The sequence below is a fragment of the Rhinolophus hipposideros genome, assembly GCF_964194185.1.
Source record: "Rhinolophus hipposideros genome assembly, chromosome: 20".
Classification (NCBI taxonomy): Eukaryota; Metazoa; Chordata; class Mammalia; order Chiroptera; family Rhinolophidae; genus Rhinolophus; species Rhinolophus hipposideros.
The window spans coordinates 26,038,065-26,058,168 of NC_138066.1; the positions used below are offsets into that span (position 1 = coordinate 26,038,065).

Consider the following 20,104-nt stretch of genomic DNA (forward strand, 5'->3'; position numbering starts at 1 on the left):
TCACGTCATCTATAAAATGCTAGCATTCTTTACATGTGAATTATTACTACCTCTAATACAAGGGTTGGTATAGGAAACCAGTATGTTTTCTCATTATGAGAAATTGATCAAAACTGAAAGTAACTGGCATTATAACGTTGATGTACTATAAACACTGTCTGATTTCTTAGAGCTCTCTCTGATCTACATAGGAATTCCAGGTTGGTCTGAATTCTTTCACTGCAAATGTTTATACTTGGCAAATGCCTGGTAGATAAGAATACAATGCAAAGCCCTTCCATATTCATGAGATGTAGATTCTTTTAAATTCTTCTTTAGAGCTTTAGTCCATTTAAAAATTGAGTCACAAAAATTGAAGGGGACAGGACTTGTAGATCTCATTAGTTATCATATGAGCAATTTTGAGTTCTGATTCTCATTTATCTTTCAACAGGAAGAACCTCATATGTTCCAGTTTATATATTTCCCCTGTCTCATTGACTATCGTATGAGTGATTTTGAGTTCTGATTTTGATTTAGCTTTCAGTATGATAAAACCTCACACAAGGTCTGACAATTAAGTTTGCGGACTTGTTGCAACTATGTTGCTAACCTTTTTTGATATCAGAGGGATTATTCATTATGAATTTGTACCAACTGGACAGTTAACCAAGTTTACTATTTGGAAGTGCTGAAAAGGCTGCGTGAAAAAGTTAGACGACCTGAACTTTTCGCCAATAATTCATGGCTCTTGCATCACGACAATGCACCAGCTCACACAGCACTGTCAGTGAGGGAGTTTTAAGCCAGTAAACAAATAACTGTATTGGGACACCTTCCCGATTCACCTGATATGGCCCCCAATGACTTCTTTCTTTACCTAAAGATTAAGGAAATAATGAAAGGAAGTCATTTTGATGACATTCAGGACATCAAGGACATTTGATGACTTTCAGGACGACAGCTCTGATGGCCATTCCAGAAAAAGAGTTCCAGAATTGCTTTCAAGAGTGGATTAGCCACTGGTGTTGGTGCATAGCTTCCCAGATTATCCGAGGAGTATTTGGTAGAAAAAGAACAAATCCAAAGGGCAAATATCTTTATGGGAAACATTTAGACAATGTTAAAAGTGAGACCACTTCCTAAATACCACCTGGGGAATGAGGCAGAGAGGCAGGGAGCAGAAATGAATGTGATTTATTCCAGAGTTATGATGAAACTGTTGACCCTTCATCACAGATACTGATTCATAGATGAACTCCCCTTGGTTTTCCCTTGTGGTTGTGGGAGACTCTAGGTTTCAAATCCCGCCCATATCTCCTGCCTCTAAATTTGGAGTCAAAAAAACCAGGTGCCTGGTCAACCTCTTCCACTCACTTGCTGCTTATCATTGACCAAATTGTTTCTCTCTGAGTGTCCTCATTTATAAAACTATTTAATATAAAAATAATATATCCATTGTCAGTTTTATGAGAATGAGATAAAAGTATAAAAGTGCTTCACACAGTATCTGACGCAAGAGTAAGTCCATAGAAATACCAATTTCATCTTAATTGTCACATTCCATGAAGACTTTCCTCCGTGTTTCCCATGGGGAAACAAACATTCAGTGAGAAGATTTGTCATTTGAAATTAACGTATTTAAAAGTTCACTCCCGGTTACAAATCACTAGGCGCCTGCCTAACCTCTTAATGGCTGCCTGCATCTCCTGGTTCCTCAGTGTATAGATGATGGGGTTGAGCATGGGGGTCATGACTGTGTAGCTGATGGACACAGCCTTGTCCAGTGGAAAGGGGGTGAAGGGCCTGGAGTAGATGTAGATACAGGGAATGAAGATCATAGACACCACAATGATGTGGGTGGTGCAAGTAGACGCTGCCTTCCTCCTTGCCTGCCCTGAGTAGGACCTCAGCATCACCAGGATGACAGTGTAAGAGACCAGAAGGAGGACGAACCAGATAAGAACGAGCATCCCACTGTTAGAAATCATAAGAAACTCCAGGAGGGAGGTGTCAGTGCAGGCAAGTCTCAACACTTGTGGAACGTCACAGTAAAAGTTATCTAGGATGTTGGGACCGCAGAAAGGCAATGGGAGCAGCAGAGCCAGCTGGACAATGGAGTGGACAAAGCCTCCTACCCAGGCAGCCAGCACCAGCCCCACACACAATCGAGTATTCATGATGGTGACATAGTGAAGGGGCCGGGAGATGGCTATGTAGCGATCGTAAGCCATCACTGAGAGAAAGAAGACAGTCCCACCTCCCAAGAGGTGGAAGAAAAAGATTTGGGCCAGGCAGCCCTGGTAGGAGATAGTCTTGGTCTCGTGGAAGAAGTCCACCAGCATCTTTGGAGAAGTGACTGTGGAATAGCAGAGGTCTATGACAGCCAGATTTCGAAGCAGAAAATACATGGGCATGTGGAGCCGGGAGTCCAAAGTCACTGTGACCATGGTAAGGAGGTTTCCCACAATGGTGGTGACATAGACAAATAGAAATGCCAGGAACAGGAATTTCTGGAGCTCCTGGATCTGTGAGAACCCCAAGAGGACAAACTCTGATACCCATGTGATGTTCTGGGTTCCATGAGATCTTCCCCACATATCTAGAGAGAAACTTACAAAACAAATATTACAAAAATGCAATCATTTTCCTTTGGAGGGTCGGGATTGTTGTTGAGTACCATGCTAAGATGGCACTCAGGAGAGACTTCCATGGAGATAAATACATTTTCAAGGCTCTCACCAACTTAGCTCCCTAACCCCATCCTGTATTGTATTACAGGCATTTATGGGTCTTTTTCCCTTTGTACCACGCTGTCTTTGTCCATGGGTTTCATGTCTGATACCTACCTGCCGTACCCAACATGGCGCCTTATGAACCACAGGCTCCAAAATATAGCTGAATCAGTCAATGAATGAAAAAAACTTGTCAGTAAGTACCTGTGACGACAAATATCATCAATCTAGATGCACAAATCTCGAGAGTATGAAAAGCACAGACTAATAATTTTAAATAAACAAATAGATGCTGCTTTGTGGCAGAGGTTTGAGGAGCTTCAGATGGTTCATTGTTGAAGGAAGAGAGGTATGCATTAGGAGAAATTATTGTACAAATTCAGAGGCAAATGGGAAGAAAAACATGCAGATGATCTGGGCTGTAGTGAAGCTGGGAGGATTAGTGCTTCTCAAACTTTCCCACAGAAATACTGTTCTAATGGCATTTGTCATCATGGGGCCCTCTGCAGGGGGGACGCAATGCAGCCCACACCAAATGCAAACTTTCCTTGAACTCTCTTTATATTTTAAATGTTATGTTAATTATAAATTATACACATATCTCTAGACAATCTTTGGGAGGCTTTTGAAAATTTAAGTATTGTAGGTGGTTAAGTCCAACATGTTATAGAAAATATGGGATAGGGAAGAAATATGTTTCTCTAGTTAGGAAGTGGAAGTTCTAGAAGACATTTGCTGAAAAACTAAACGGAGTTCTTTGGTGTTAAAACCCATTCCCTTGGGTTACACTTTTTCAAAATTGTTTTCTCTAATCATTCAGGAAAATTTGCCTTGAGGCCTCACCCTGTGAAGATAATAGAACATAGAAAGATCTCTTCTCCCTGACTCCTGCATGATATGTGGGAGGGACAGCAGCAATTGAACTGATGTTCCTTTTACAAGGGAATTGAATAAACATATGTAAAAAGATTTCTATCAACTTCTGCAGACAAATATAAAACAGAATTATCTCTAAAATTTACTGTGAGATATCACAGTACTCAAAATATTGCCATGTTTATCTCATCTAAAACTCATATATCCTCAAATATTTGTGTAAAACTCATGTTCCTGGAAGAGGCACTCTGTTTCTTCTGGGGCTTCACCAACTCCCAGCAGAGGACCACCACCTGAAAAGCATCCCCACGGGCAATTGAAAACACCTGCAAGCTTTTTGAAGGAAAATGATGTGATGAAACAGGGTTACAATAGGCTTCTCCCAGGCCACTAGGGCAGGAAGCCCTGAGACAGGCAAGAGTGAAGCAGACACTTCCTGGGCCAACAAAGGGTAATACGTTTTTGTCTTTGGCTTTGTGTCCTTGTTCTACCACATGGGTCAAGGTTAGGCTGGGTGGGCGGCAGCTTAAATGGCATGGTTTGGTCTCTCTGAGAAAGCCCTGACCTCTAACCCTTCACCCCCCAACTCCAACCCTCCCATTTGATCATTGATTCCTAAAATACCAACAGCATTGTTTTATTATTTCTATTTTTATCTTTGTCCCTATTAAGATTACAACTGTCATACCCTTTATAAGCCTTTATCAGAGATGCACACTGAGCAACCTCATACATAAGTCTGCTTCCTAAAAGACATTTTCCAGTCTAGGTCGAAATGTTTTCATAAAATTTTTGTGATTCTTCCAGGCGGCTGAAGAAGATGGCAGAGAGGACAGGTCCTAGTGTTCAACGGACAAGGCCATCGTGGCCAAGCAAGTATTCCTGGGCCGGAAAGTGATGATGGTGTGCTCTGAAGGCATCAACATTTCCGGCAATTTCTACAGACACAAGACGAAGTACCTAGCCTTCCTCCACAAGCAGATGAACACCAATGCATCTGCGGCTCCTACAACTTCTGGGTCCCCAGCCGCATCGTTTGGCCGATTGTGCAAAGTGTAGTGCTCCACCAGACCAAGCGAGGCCTGGCCGCCCTGGCCCACCTCAAGGTGTTTGATGGGATACCTCCACCCAATGACAGGAAAAAGCGAATAGTGGTTCCTGCTGCCCTCAAGGTTGTGTGTCTAAAACCTACACGAAAGTTTGCCTACCTGGGGTGCCTGGCTCACAAGGTTGACTAGAAGTAGCAGGCAGTTACAGCCACTCTGGAGGAGAAGAGGAAAACCAACGCCAAGGTCTATTACGGGAAAACAAAACAAAATAAACAAACGGAAAACCCAGCTCGTGAGGCTATGGAAACAGGCCCAAAAGAACATGGATAAGAAAACTGACAAATGCACAGAGATCCTCAAGACCACACCAAGTCCTGAACCCAATAAAAGTGTCTGTTAATTCCTCAAAAGAAGAAAAAAAATATCTATGGTTCTTGTCTGCAGGAAAGAATTCACACTTCGATGGGTTTTCAGGGGCTTCCACATAAACTGGGTCCTACCTTTCTTTGCAGACCCATCTGCCACTCAGCAGTAGTGGATGTAGTAAAACATTTATTGTAGTAGTAGCAGTAATTGTTGTTATTGTAGTAATAAACATTTACTGAGTGTTTACTATGTGCTAGGCCCTAGGCTAAGCATTGTATAAGCATTATCCTGTTTAATTCTGATGCTTATAAATATAGTAAGTACTATTAATTATTCCCACTTTAAGTAAACTAAGGCTTAAAGAGGTTAAATGATTTGTCCCAGGTCACACAGAGAATGAGTAGCAGAGTTGGGACTCTGAACCAGGTCTGATTAATCCCAGAATTGCATTCCCAAGTATAATTCTCTTCTTACTTGCTCCTCTCTAAGAATCCTTGGCTTCAACCAAACTGATGGCCACCTTAGTTCCTCAGGTCTCAGAGCCTTGCATCAGGCCAGTGGCCAACCTGGATTGCCTTCCCATCCTGTTCACCTATCTGAATTCTACCCCTCCTTTGAGGCCCAACAGTGATTAGCTCTTCTGTCGGTTGCCTTGTCTTGGTATTTTTGCATACCTCACATTTGTTTGCAATTTTAATGTAAGTATGATATATTTAGTGCTCACATAACCTTCCTCATAGATGGTTCCTTCCTCAATCAGAAGAATGCTTGATTGCTTGATAGTGGGAAAGAAAATAGAAATGTAAGGGAAGGGCATGGCCATGTATGCGGTAAGGAAAGGATTCCAGACCCCTTCCTTTTGTTCCTCAATCTTGTCTCCCATCTGTCTTGCTCTCAGGAAATTGCTCCACATAGGACTAAGAGAGAGGAGCGAAGGAGGAATAAGTCGTCCCCAAAATGGGGGTGAGTCTATTCGGTGGCCATCTTGGGTGCATTAACAGCTTTTATTAAACATAAGATTTAAGGAAGGATAAGATGAAGGTATAGCAATAAAGAAGGAATGAAAACTTGAAGTGAGTGGGAGAGGCAGCAGGCAGAAGAAGGAAGGTGGAGGAATAAAAGAGGATTAAAAGAAAAACATCAAAGGGTGGGAAGTGTGAGAGAAAGACCTGGTTTGTTTTCTCCTAGGTGTGGGAGGAAGCTGTAATATGTATGTGGGAGATGGGGGAGAAATCAGTTGCTCTATATTCTGCTCTCTCTCCCACCCTCTGTCCTAAATTCCACCCAACACATAAGCCAGTACAGAAAAAAGTTTTAATTCCAGATAAAATCAACTGTTCCCCAATACCCATTCGCCTTGCATTCTTGCCCAATGACTTCCCCATACCTTCCCTCCACCCTATGCTTATCTTACAATAGGCTTTGGCAGGAGGCTTCTTGGTGCTGACTAGTCCATGGCAAGGACACTGGGTCCATCACCTACCTCAAACCTGATGTGGACAAGTGGACTTAGAGCCTCCCATCTTCCAGGCCACCCTTCTCCTACAGCTCCATTCTTCTCCTGGCCTCTCTCAGACCAGGAACACATATAGGATTGGCCTGAAAGGAAAGAATGTTCCCCAGGGGACAAAACTTAGGCTTAATTCGTGAGATGAAGCTGGGCTCAGGATGCTGAGATCAAGAGCAATGGGAGTTATTAAAAACTATGTGAGTTGTTGCATCAGATGCACCATTATAAACTCTTCAGGGGCACTGATCATAGGACCAAGATGAAGAAGGATAAGATCCCTTAAGGAAAATGAATTCTCACGGAGGTTTACAAGAAATCCCTGAGGTCAGCTCCATGGGCCGTGCAAGGCTCCACCCTCTCCTACCACCATTGTAGTTAAAAAAGTGAGCTATGTCCTAGATCATGGTCCTGGTCACACCCTCTATAAACTCTGAAGCCTTTTTCACATGTACAATTTTTAAAAAAGGATTTTTATGAAAAATATAGCAAACATACAATATTCTATAGTTTCAGGGGTACCAGAGTTATTCAACAATACCTAAAGAAGTGATCGCCATGATAAGTCCAGCAACCATCTGACACCGTACCACGCTATCACAATTATTCACTATATTCCTTATGCTGCACATTACATCACCATGACTGATTTGTTTTATACCTGGAAACTTGGACCTCTTATTCCCCTTCACCTTTTCCCCCCTTTTTTAGTTTTTCAATTATAGTTGACATTCAATATCATTTTATATTAATTTCAAGTGCACAATATAGTGGTTAGACATTTATACAATTTAAGAAGTGATCCCCATGACTAGTCTAGTACCCACCTAGCACTATACATAGTTATTATTATATCATTGACTATATTCCCTATGCTTTACTTTACATCCCGTGACTATTTTGCAACTACCAAATTGTACTTCTTAATCCTTTCAGCTTTTTCACCATGCCTCCAACCCCCTCCCATCTATCACCCCAACAAATCTAGTAACAATATGATGCCATACATAGTTATTACAATATTATTGACAATATTCCTTATGCTATACCCTAAATCCTCATAACTACTTTGTAACAACCAATTTGTACTTCTTAATCCCTTGCCCTTTTTCACCCACACCCCCAACCCCACTCCCATCTGGCAATCATCAAAATGTTTTCTGTATTTATGAGTTTGTTTCTGCTTTGCTTGTTAATTTTGTTCTTGGATGCCACTAGTACCAGGCCTGGGGTAGCTCTGCAAAAAGCCAGGACACCCTGAGGCTTGCTGCCACCTGCCAGCTCCCTTAAGGTTCAGCCTCTGATAGAGCCTCATGAGGGATGCAAGTTGGGCGAGGCAGGGTCTCAGGGAGTCACTAGAGTGGGAAGAGTTGTGGTTACCAGGTTAATGTAAATTCTGGTTTGGTGCCAGTTTGAGCCTGGGGCTACTCAGCAAAAGTCTCAGAGCACACTGAAGCTAGTTGCCACCCATGAGGGGCCTGCCAGACTCCAACAGTTTTCCAAGAAAGAGTGTAATTCGGGCAGGGCTGGCTGCTCACAGAGAAAGTGCCTCTGGTGTTGGGGGAGATGGGTGGGGCAGGATTCCAGTGACTCAGCAGGGTGGATCAGCAGAGCTCACCAGGCCAATCAGATTGAGATTTGGCCTGTGGGGGCGGGCTCAGCACAGGAAAGATGGCGCCTGCCTGCTGGCTGCATAGAAGAAAGACCTCACACAGGAAATATGCCAACTGTCCTCTGGTCCTCCTCCTGAAACTACACATCTCTCTGTCTTCTCTCACCCCCATGTGTCACCAACACCTCCAGAATCACTGTCCCTTCGCTGGAGCCCAAGGTGAGTGTCTGCGAGCGAGTGAGTCTGTTTACGGGCCCTTTAGGAGGATGTTTCCCACCTGGATGGTTGGAATCCCCACTGTTTTTCACAGCCAGAGGTTGTGGGGACTTATGGGGACAGAGCCCCAGAGAATAGTTTCCAGGCTCTCGGCCTCACTGCTCGGGTAGTAAAAGGCCATCAACTGTGTTTGGATGGCCGTCAGCTGTGGCTAGTTGGCCTTTAGCTATAACAAGTGAACCACTGGCCATTAATATAACTGCTGTGGCTACGCTAGCAGAAAAAAGGGGGCTAGCAAGAAGATGGTAGCTGGCAAGAGTGGATTGCAGTTAGCACGGCGGATTGCAGCTAGCAAGTGAGATTGGTTGGCAGAGAGAAGTGGATGGCAGGTTGTGGATAGTGTGGCTCCTGCTTCCTGTGTCGCCACCCAGCCACCAGTGAGACTATAGTGGTATGACTCCCGTATCTATGGCTCTGTGGCTGTTCCTTTTTGGCTTCACCATATCCTGCGTTCTTATGTGGGGAGCGGGACTAGAGACGCCAGAAGAGAGCTCGCATGACACCCTCCATGACAGGGCTTCTCTTCTTGGTACTAGTACTCCAGGCTGGGGAGCCTGTATGGGAGGTTGGGGTCCCTCCCTCCTCCACGGGGAAACTCTGTGGCTGAAATATCCATCCTGATTCTCAACCTTCACATGGAAGTTTGTAGCCCATTCTGCATTTCCGCCCCTCCTAGCAGTCTCAACATGGTTTCTTTATATTTTTAGTCATGGGACTTCTGTTCGGCTAGACTTCAAATGGTTCTCCAGGTTGATTGTTCTATAATTTATTTGTAATTTTAATGTGTTCATGGAGGATGTAGGCACAGTGTTTTTCTACTCTACCATCTTGGATCTCTTTCACATGTGCAATTGTTAAGATATCTCTCACCTCAACCTCTGATCTGTTCTCCTTACAGACATAGTGACCTTCCCAATATAAATCAGCTAAGTTTATCTTCAAGATATAATTCACATGCCATAATATTCACTATTTTAAAATGAACAGTTTACTGGATTCTAGCATATTCAAAAGCTTGTATAACCATCACCACTATCTGACTCCACAACATTTTCATCACTCCAAAAAAGAAACCTTGTATTTTTGAGCAGTCACTACCCATTCTGTTCTCTCCCCAGTCCCTAGCAACCACTAATCTACTTTTTTCCCTATGGATCTGCATATTTTGGACATTTTATATAAATGGAATCATACAATATGTGGTATTTTATGTCTTGCTTCTTTTACTTAGCATGTTTTCAAATTTCGTCCATGTTGTAGCATGTATCAATACTTCATTCCTTCTTATGACAATAATATTCTATTGTATGGATATACCATTTTTGTTTATCCATTAATCATTTCTTGAACATTTGGGTTGTTGCCACTTTTCGATTGTTATAAATAATACTGCTATAACATTTGTACATATGTTTTTGTGTGGGCATATGTTTTCAATTATCTTGGGTATTTACCTAGCTGTGGAAGTACTGGGTCATACGGTAACTCTATTTTTAACCTTTGAAGGAAATGCCAATTTGTTTTCCAGTGACTTCCTCATGTTATATTCCCAAAACAAGAAGTGATGATTTCTCCATATCTTCACTGACACTTTTGATTATCTGTCGTTTTATTTTAACCACCTAGTGGGAGTGAGGTGTTATCTCGTTGTGGTTTTGATTTTCACTTCCTTAATGATCAATAGTATTGAACACCTTTTTATGTGCTTGTTGGCTATTTGTATATTTTCTTTGGAGAGTCTATTCAAGTTCATTGTCCATTTTTAAATTGGGTTGTTTGTCTTTTTGTTGTTGAGTTATAAGAGTTCTTTATATATTCTGGATATTAGAACCTTATAAGATGTGTGATTTACAAATATTTCATAGGTTTTCTTTTCATATGTTGATAATGTGCCTAGATGTACAAAAGATTTTAGTTTTTTATGAAGTCTACTATGTCTAATTTTTCTTTTGTTGCTCGTGTTTTGGTGTCAAATTTAAAAATCCATTGACAAATTTGAGGTCACAAAGATTTATTTCTTCTAAGAGTTTTATAGTTTTAGCTCTTATATATAGAAAGTTGATTCATGTTGAATTAATTTTTATATATGGAGTGAAATAAGCTTCCAACTTTTCTGTTTTGCATGTGGTTATACAGTTGTCCCCACCATTTTTTGAAGAGACTGTTCTTTCTCCATTGAATGGCCTTGACACAATTGTAAATAAAATCAATTGGCTATAGATGTTTTGGTTTATTTTTGGACACTCAATTCTATTTCATTGGTCTACATGTTTATCCTTTTGCCAGTACCTCACTGTTTTGATTACTGTAGATTTGTAGTATGTGTAAGAAGTGTGAGTCCTTCTATTTTGTTTTTCTTTTTCAATGTTGTTTTGACTATTGGAGGCCCCTTGTAATAGTTATCTTTCTCCTGCTGATTTTAGGATTCTCTCTTTATCTTTAACCTTTGCCATTTTAATTATGATGTGTCTTGGTGTGGGCTTGTTTGGATTCATCTCTTTTGGGACTCTGCACTTCCTGGGCTTGTATGTCTATTTCCTTTGCCAGGTTAGGGAAGTTTTCAGTCATTATTTCTTCAAATAGGATCTCAATCCCTTGCTTTCTCTCTTCTCCTTCTGGTACCCCTATGATGCAAATGTTACACTTGATGTTATTCCAAAGGTCCCTTAAATGATTTTCGTTTTTTTGTTTTGTTTTTCTCTTTTTTCTTTTTGCTGTTCTGATTGGGTGTTTTCTACTGTGTCTTCTAAATTGCTGGTGCAATCCTCTGCTTCATCTAATCTGCTGTTGGTTCCTTCTAGTGTATTTTTCATTTCTGGTATTGTATTCTTTATTTATGACTTTTATGGTTTTTATGTCCTTCTTTATGCTTACTATCTCTTTGTTGAAGTTCTCAGCTAAGTTCCTTTACCGCTCTTATAACCAGTGTTTTAAATTCTGTCTCTAGTTAATTGGTTGCCTCCATTTCATTTAGTTCTTTTTGAGAGTTTTCTTCTGTTCTTTTATTTGGGACATGTTTCTTTGTGTCTTCATTTTGGCTTTTGTGTTTGCTTCTATGTGTTAGGAGGATCTTTTATGTCTCTGAGTCTTTGCCAGGTGGCCTTATGTATTAAGTATCCTGTGTGGTCCAGTGGTGCAGTCTCCCTGTGCGTGTGTTGCAGGAGTGTCCCTTTTGTGTGTTGGAAATATTCTCCTGTTGTAGTTGAGCTTTGATTACTTTTGGTACGCCAGTGCATGGGATTCACTCCCAGGCTGACTGGCTGTGCGGATTGGCTATACCCACAGCATATGAGCAGCTGTGTGGGGGCTGACCCCTCACAGGGGAATTTGCCATAGGGGGCTCTTGTGCCTGTTGGGACCACTCTTTGTTTGTGTCGTTTGTGGGGCTAATCAGATAGTGGTATGGTCTGAGGCCAGCCTCTGGATGTGTTGTTTCTGGTGCCTCTTGGGAGCGACTCCCATGCAGACCAATTTTAGTCTTGTCTGTAACTGGCCCAGGGCTACCTGGTAGGAGCTACAAAGCTATATGCCGTTGGTTGTTGCCTGCGCTGGACCTGGAGGCATGTGGGGTTGGCCTTGCTGTGAACTGAGGTCAGCTGCCACCAGTATCAGGCCTGGGGCAGCTTCGCAAATGGTTCGCCCTCCCCCTCCAGGCCTGTTGCCATCTGCCAGCTGGCCTTAGGGTTCAGCCACTAAAAGAGACCCCTTGGGTGTGCAGGCTGGGCTGCTTGAGCTGGTGTTGACAGTGCCCCCAGCTATGCAGCACTAGCTGGGTGAGACAGGGTCCCAGGGAGTCAAGATACATGGCCAGTGGATTTTACAAAGTTAATACAGATTCAGTTCTTGCCAGTGCTGAGCCTGTATCTACCCTGCAAAACTCCCTGAGAACACCACAGCCAGGTATCGCTCGTCTGGGACCTGTAGATCTCTGAGAGCTGCCCATGAAAAGCTGCAGTGCAAGGTGTGGCTGGAGAACCAAAAGTTCTCCAGGCCACCACAGGCAGACTGCTGTTGTAAAAGACTTCTGCAGCTTGCAGGGTGGAACTGGCTGCCCAGAAACTGAAAGTACCCCTGATGATGCCACAATAGCTGGGTGGGTATCTAATTTGTTGGTATACTATAATTGCTCCCAGGGAGTCACCAAGGTAGTACATGTGCACGGATTTTACCAGATCAACTGCAGTCTCAGATTTGGCCCTTTGAAGGAGCATTTAACACAGGAAAAATGGTGCCCTCCTCTAGGTTACATGTGAGGAAGGCTCCACACAGGGATAATGGTGACTGCCCCTCTAGCCCTTGCCTTAAAGCCACACAATTCAGTCTTTCCTGAAAGTTTCTGGTGCCTCTCAAGTTGCTGCCCCTCCGCCAGAGCCCAGGATGTGTACTTGCAAGTGAATGAGCCTGTGCATGGGCCCGTTAAGAGGATGTCTGGGTTTCCAGCCGCCTTCCATCTCACTGGGACAGACAGAATCCTCACTGATTTTCATTGCCAGATGTTGTGGGGGCTCCTCTTCCCAGCACAGAAGCCCTGGGCTGGGGAGTCCAGTGTGGGGCTGGGACCCCTAACTCTTCAGGGGGGATCTCTGCCACCAAGCTGTCCTTCCTGTTGCTTAACCACTATCTGTGGGTGTGGGGTCAGCCCATGTTGCTTGTCCGCCCCTTTTATCAGTCTCAATGTAGCCTCTTCTTTATATCCTTAGTTATAGGGGTTCTGTTCGGCTAGTCTTCAGATGATTCTTGAGATTGATTGTTCTATAATTTAGTTGTAATTTTAATGTGATCTTGGGAGGTGGCAGGCATAGCATTTGCCACAACCCCAGCCAGCACCTGTCCCTTACCCTCCGTAATTATCTGTGGAAAGTTTCTTAATACAATTTTTTCTTGTTATGAGGCTGTTGAGAGTTTCTACTACTATAAATTTGTTTCTAGGAATTTGTCCATTTAATCTAGAGTATCTAATTTGTTGGTATATTATAATTGCTCATAGTATTCAATTATAATCATTTTCATTTCGTTTAGCTAAAGGTTTGTAAATTTTGTTCATCTTTTCAAAGATCACCTTCCGTTTCATGATTCTTTCAATTGTTTTTCTATTCTCTATTTCCTTTATCTCTGCTCTAATCTTTATTATTTCCTTCTTTCCTCTGTCGTTGTGTTTAGTTTACTAGTTTTTGTTTCAAATTCCTTATCTCTGCTCTAATCTTTTTATTTCCTTCTTTCCTCTGTCGTTGGGTTGAGTTTGCTAGTTTCTGTTTCTGATTCCTTAAAGTATAACTTCACTGGGCCAAGATTCAAAAGACATGTGCATTATGTCAATTCTACCACAAATCAGCTATATGTACTTTGAAATGACACTTAAGCTTTCTCAACTTCTATTCCCAAATCTCTAAAATAAAAGAATTTTTTTTAAAAAAGAGAGCAATAGCTATGAAAGTAAATATCCATTGACAACATTTATAATAAAACTAAATAGCAAGATATCCCCATCGACCCCCAACAAGTGAGTGTGAAAAATCCATGCACAATGGCTGCGTGGTGTCAGCCTCTGTGAAGGAGGAAGTGGTGGGAAGCAGTGGGGTGCCTAACAGACTTGAAAGAAAGACAATAAAAAATAGCCAACAGAATATAAAATAGAAAGCAACAAATGAACAACAAACTCATAGACACAGACAACAGTGTGGTGGTTACTAGGGGGGAAGGGACATAGCGGAGGATGAAGAGGGTAAAAGGTGATAGAAGGACACTAGACTTTGGGTGGTGACAATGAAATATATAGATGATGTATTATAGAATTGTACACCTGAAACTTATATAATGTTGCTAATAAATGTTACCCCAATAAATTTAATTTAAAAAATAGTCCATAGGTATTCTCTGCAAAGTATGGCAGACCAATTCAAAATAACAGTTGAAACGGAGAGGGATTCTTCTAAAGTCAGTGGAGGGTGAATTTAAGAAACCTGGAGTCCCAGCTGAAGGGACTGGAGCAGTCTCAGTCATAGGAGCTCTCAAAACCGACAAACCGGAGCCTCTTCCCAGCATACACCCCACACGGAAGAGATATTGCTGGGAATGGGATCAAAATGGATCCAGATGACACAACAGAGACAAAGGAAATAAAAGGTACAGACAAAAATGGTGCGGAGGACAGAGCTAGCTCTGACAGGCTAGTAAATCTCAGAAAGCAGGAAACCACATGTTTGAATACTACATAAAAACAACAGAAGTGAGGCATGCACAAATCATGCCCCCGTCTAAAAGTAAGGCAAAACGACTTTCATCTAAAAATGAGCCACAGAAAAATATCAAGGGAAAATCTACAAATTTGTTATCAGAAGTAAAAGACTGAAGAGCAGAATAATATCCCAAGGACAATGAGGTCACACCCAGACAGACATGTCCATCAAACAAATCAAAACTATGACTTAGGGGTTCTAAGACTCCCTCCAACTTCTCCCACTTATGAAACAAACAAGCAAACAAAACAAACAAACAACCAAAACCACTAAAATCTGAGGACACTCGAAAGAGAACAACCACAAGCAGTTGGGGAAGGAAGTCAAACTTTGAATAACAATCAGTATCGTGATTGGTTCCCTGAATTTTTTAAATTTTCCTTTCATAGCTACTGGGTCAGACTCTAGAGTCCCAGAAGTGAACAGTGGACATGGACAAAAACAAAACAAAAAGCAAAACACTCCAAGGAAAGCCCACTCTTTCTATGGCCAGATGATAGGAAAAGGAGCTCCAGCAGGTTTGAGAATATGTAGGGAAATTTTTGTCTTTTTTTCCCCTTTCTCTTTTTCTCCTCCTGGCCCTTTCACAAGTAGAGCCCTCGTCATGGAGTCACAATGCTGCAGCAGCTGCACAGGCACTTCAAACTCTGCACAAACACCCTCTTGCCAGAGGGTTTGGATAAACAGGTTCACAGATGAGGTCCAGATTGTGTGCAGGGAATTCCCATGGTTGTTTTCTCTCTTTTTACTTTCATCATTTTGTCCCAAGACAGACCCCGTCATGGGAAGTTCATGACAACACAGGGAGGCTAAAACTCGGGCTTTGTAGCCAGCGAAAAGGGGCCCCTAGGAGCCAGACAGCATAAATCACAGGGAGGAAATGATCCTTAAATCTGTGCATAGGGACAACTGACTTGAAGCAGGAAAGCAAAAGCTTTGGGAACTAAAGTATAGAGTGGACCACCAACCACGTCCCAAACTGGCCCGTAGGTGGTACACACACATGGACAGACCCAACTAGCTCTACAAAGGCTTTGAAAAATCCCCCATTGGAACCATACCGCACACAAGACAGATCAGGACTTACAGGGTTAACTGACCACTAAGACAAACAAACAAATCAGCAGTCTCCTGGGGGTGTTGACAGGACTCAAAATTCCAGGTTATAATCCAAAATTACTTAACACTAAAAGAAAAAAAAGAGGTCAACTGTAACAACTTGCAAGGAAAACACAATCAACAAATAGCAACCCCAACATGATGCCGATGTTAAAATTATCAAATAAAAATTTTAAAGTAGCTATTATCACCATGTTCCCTGAGGCAATAGTGAACACCTTTGAAGCATGTGGAAAGATGTCAATGAAAGAAAGGAAGGAAGAAAGAAAGGAAGGGAGGGAGGCAGGGAAAGAAGGAAGGAAGGAAGGAAGGAAGGAAGGAAGGAAGGAAGGAAGGAAGGAAGGAAGGAAGGAAGGAAGGAAAGGAGGAAGGAAGGAAGGAAGGAAGGAAGGAAGGAAGGAAGGAAGGAAGGAAGGAAGGAAGGAAGGAAGGAAGGAAGGAAGGAAGGTCTGAAAAAGAACCAAATGGAAATTTTAGAACTGAAAAATACAACAATGAAAAAAAATTAGGGGCTCAATGGAGATTATAGAGGTAAGTGAACTTTAAGATAGATCAATAGAAATTAACCAAACTGAAAGCAGAAAAAAGGTCACAATCAAGGCTGAGTTCACACGTGGTCAGAATTTGCCTGGGAGACGATGTATCTGGGCCTGATCTGGACTCACCATCTTCCCACCTCTTCAGAGTCTCACTTCCGTGTGTGTGTGTGTGTGTGTGTGTGTGTGTGTGTGTGTGTGTTCCCTTCCTTTTTGTGCTTTAAATGCCATCCCTTGCTGGAGTAAATGGGAGTGAACAGCAGCTCAAGGGCTCTGTGGTCTCTTGGCCTCTGGGCAATTGCCCTGGATTAGTTTTCCTTATCCAAAGACAGCTCACTCCTGCTTTAATCTTGAGGTTATTTTATAGATTCACAAAACTCACGTCTGTCGTTCATTAGGTGCCTCTCCCATCTTCTTGATATACACTATCTTTCAGAGATGTCTCTGCTTATGGAATCAGACTTATTTTTTTCTCACTCTTTTAAAAGCCTTACACAAGGTTGAGGGTATGTGGCTGAGCTGCATTCCTTTCCCCCAAGAAATGCTCTGAAAAGTGACTTGCCCACTTTCCTCCAAGATTTCCACCACTTATACCCTAGATCATTCTTCCTTATAACCCAGATTTAAGTGGAAAGTGGTATAGCTCTATTTGTTTTATTCAACCACCCGCCCATGCTTCCCAGTCCCCTCCCTCTTCCTTCCGTCCAGCCAAGTCCTTCTAGCCCAACAATGGATGGGAGAGAAAGAGGTAACCTCAACATCCACTCATTCTGGAGGAAATTCTCATGGAGGAACTCAGATTATTTGTGGTGTGATCAAATAAGCACTGGACCAGGGGCCAAAAAACCTGGATTCTTGCCATGGTTCTGTCACTAATAAGCCATTGTAAGCTTGAATAGGACATAGAGTGATGGAATTTTGAAGCTCTATGAAGCCGTAAGAGGTCACCTAATCCATCTTTCTACTTTCACATATGCAGAAACTGAGGCCTGGAGACATGATAGAACCTGCTCCAAGTCATGTGATTGGTTAGGGGCATAACCGGGTACACACAGGAGTATTATTATATCAATGTTCCTTCCCTCATGCTTCTGATTGCCTCCATTCCTGCACAATGGGCACAGCTAGGATTCTAGATGAGAACACATGAACTAACGCTGCAGAAGGAATATGAAAAATAGAAAATAACATTTAAATGAGCGGTTATTAACTGCATTGACAATCCCCACTGGAAACTGACTCTCTGCTGTGCCCCAGTGGAAGGTCAGAATTCAAGGGAGGTCTAATCTGGCTCATCTGCCTCTCCTGGGGCCTGTAAACTTTTAATGGAAACACTGGGCAAAGAGCCATGGCCACTGCACTAATAAGGCTCAATGGAACCACTTTAAAAGTTGTGTTGTTTGAAAATACCCACCATAAATACCCAGATCTGAACAACAAATGTGTTAAGGGATGTAGGGTTATGGTGGATTGTCCTCTTCTCTATTTTACTAATTGATTACAATGTAACCTATTGTTTGGGGATATCATACCTGGTCTATCATAGGCTTTCTGCAAACTTTTTAAAAAAATTATTTCATTCTCTCCTTTAATTTTTATTAATTTTTTTATTGGGGAATATTGGGGAACAGTGTGTTTCTCCAGGGCCCATCAGCTCCATGTCAAGTCACTGTCCTTCAATCTAGTTGTGGAGGGCACAGCTCAGCTCCAAGTCCAGTCGCCATTTTCAATCTTAGTTGCAGGGGGCACAGCCCACCATCCCATGCGGGAATTGAATCAGCAACCCTGTTGTTAAGAGCTTGTGCTCTAACCAACTGAGCCATCCAGATGCCCCACTTTCAGCAAACTTTTCTTAAATATGAAATAAATCATTTGGAGTGAAATATCTTGAAGAGTTAAAAAGCAGCAAGAAGCATGTCAGGGTACACCTTTATCCTTAATGCTGGGAATACGAAAATAAGACATACATTCTGCTCTCAAGAAACTCACAGGTTGATGGGAAAAACAGACCCAGAAACACATTAAGTGAACGGCAGAGAAAACAGCTTCACGAGAGGAATGCTCAAATGTTAAAGGGCTGAGCAGCTAACTATACCTGAGAAAGGGGAAAGCGTCTCAGAGAAAGTGACATTTGAACAAAGGGGAAGCTCATGCATGTAGGCAGAAATGTGTTTCTGGCAGGGAGAACAGAGGCCCAGAGATGGAATGGCACAGTGTACACTCCATGAAGCCTGAATGTCTCAGCAAGTCTGGAGCACGAGATGAGGACAGAGAGCAGGCAGGGATCAGACATTGGAGAGCTTCGAGGGACCAGGTTAATGAATTTAGATTTTATCCTATGAAACACAAGAAGCCAGTGGAGGATATTATGCAGGAAAATAACATGAAGATGAACGCTTCTATGGTAGCAAGGAGGAGAGATAGGAGAGTTGAGAGAGCAGACATAGGGGAAGCAGGCCCTTTCTTTATTCATACCCCATCTTGTTTCAGAAAAGACTTAATGAGCGCAGTTAAGGACCTGTAATTTTGCTTGTGTCCTTGACTCATCCCATCTTAACTTCAGAACCCTTAAAGATATGGGGGGGTGTCAAGAGAAGAGAGGAGAAAGGAAAAAGGAGATGGGAGAATAGAAAGGAGAAGAATTAAAATGTAATTAAGAACTATCAGGGAGTCAAAACCAGTGAGCCAGCCGTGACCCATGCCTCAATGATATGAGGACAGTGAATCTGTCATGCTCTTGGCAGTTCCATCATGAGCCAACATGGCCTCCATGTCTTCAATCATCATGTATGTCTCCACACAATCTCATTCCAAGGCTGGAGGTGAGGAAGGGGGTGTGGAACAAGCCCTTTCTCCTCCTGAATCTCTTGCCTTTATTTATGGAGGAGAAATCATTCCCCCCAAACTCCCCAGTGAACACTATGTCTTATTGGATTGATCATATGACCACTCCTAGCAGCAAAATGGTCTGGAAACATACATACCTGCCTTTTTTTTTTTTTCAGCGAATTCGGTAAGAGATAGGCAAGGGAGAAGGGATTTGGAATGGCTGCTAGGTAAACAACTGCCATGTCTGACATGTTCTCATAAAGTATCTGGTAACAAGAATGAACATGATGAGCCAAAAGCAAGAAAATCTTGAGAGTGTCACAAAGTCTACCTTGAAAAGAAAAATTCTTATAATACCAAGGGTCACAAACTCAAACGTAGGTGATGAGAGGATGTAGGCGGGAACTTCCCTGACTAAAAGAGGACTTTAATTTCATCTCCCTCCTTAACCTCTAATGCTAGTGCAAAATTCTAGCATTGAATGTAAAGGCAAGAAACCAAGATTTTTCTTTGGAGAAAAAACAAGCCCAGAAAAATAGACCCCAATATATTGGTGCGTGGAGGTCCTCCAGTGAATTACTGTTTTCACATCTGATTCCCTAAAGTGAAGTCGATCGGTATAGAAACTCTGCCCACACATAGAGGTTCCTATCAACATTAGAGTGCCTTACTCTTAAGTATAGACAATCAAGGATCAATAGGCATTTAAAGAAGGCTTCTAAGAAAGCAAAAAAAAAAAAAATGAATAGAAAAATGAATGGGAAAAAAATTAAAATGATGCAGGGAACCTAGGAAATCTTTATACTAAAACCTCTAGCTCATATAATTAATATCTTTAGAGAGAGGCAAGAAGATATATTATCTCTAAAATAAGAATAGGAAAAAAATAGAGAACAAGATATACCTCTTAGAAATTCAAATATATTTACAGATGTAAAAACTGCAACAGGGAAGTTGGAAGATAAAGTTGAAATTATCTCTGAA

General features: G+C 42.1%; 1 protein-coding gene across 1 annotated transcript; it reads right to left on the bottom strand.

The window, feature by feature from the left end:
* Positions 1-1,628: 1,628 nt before the first annotated feature.
* Positions 1,629-2,579, bottom strand: LOC308488507 (olfactory receptor 4D1; the record flags this gene model as incomplete). The annotated part of the gene is made up of 1 exon (XM_081028280.1): positions 1,629-2,579. One exon carries the CDS (start codon positions 2,577-2,579, stop codon positions 1,629-1,631), a length of 951 nt encoding a protein of 316 aa, XP_080884406.1.
* Between the last annotated feature and the right edge of the window lie 17,525 nt (positions 2,580-20,104).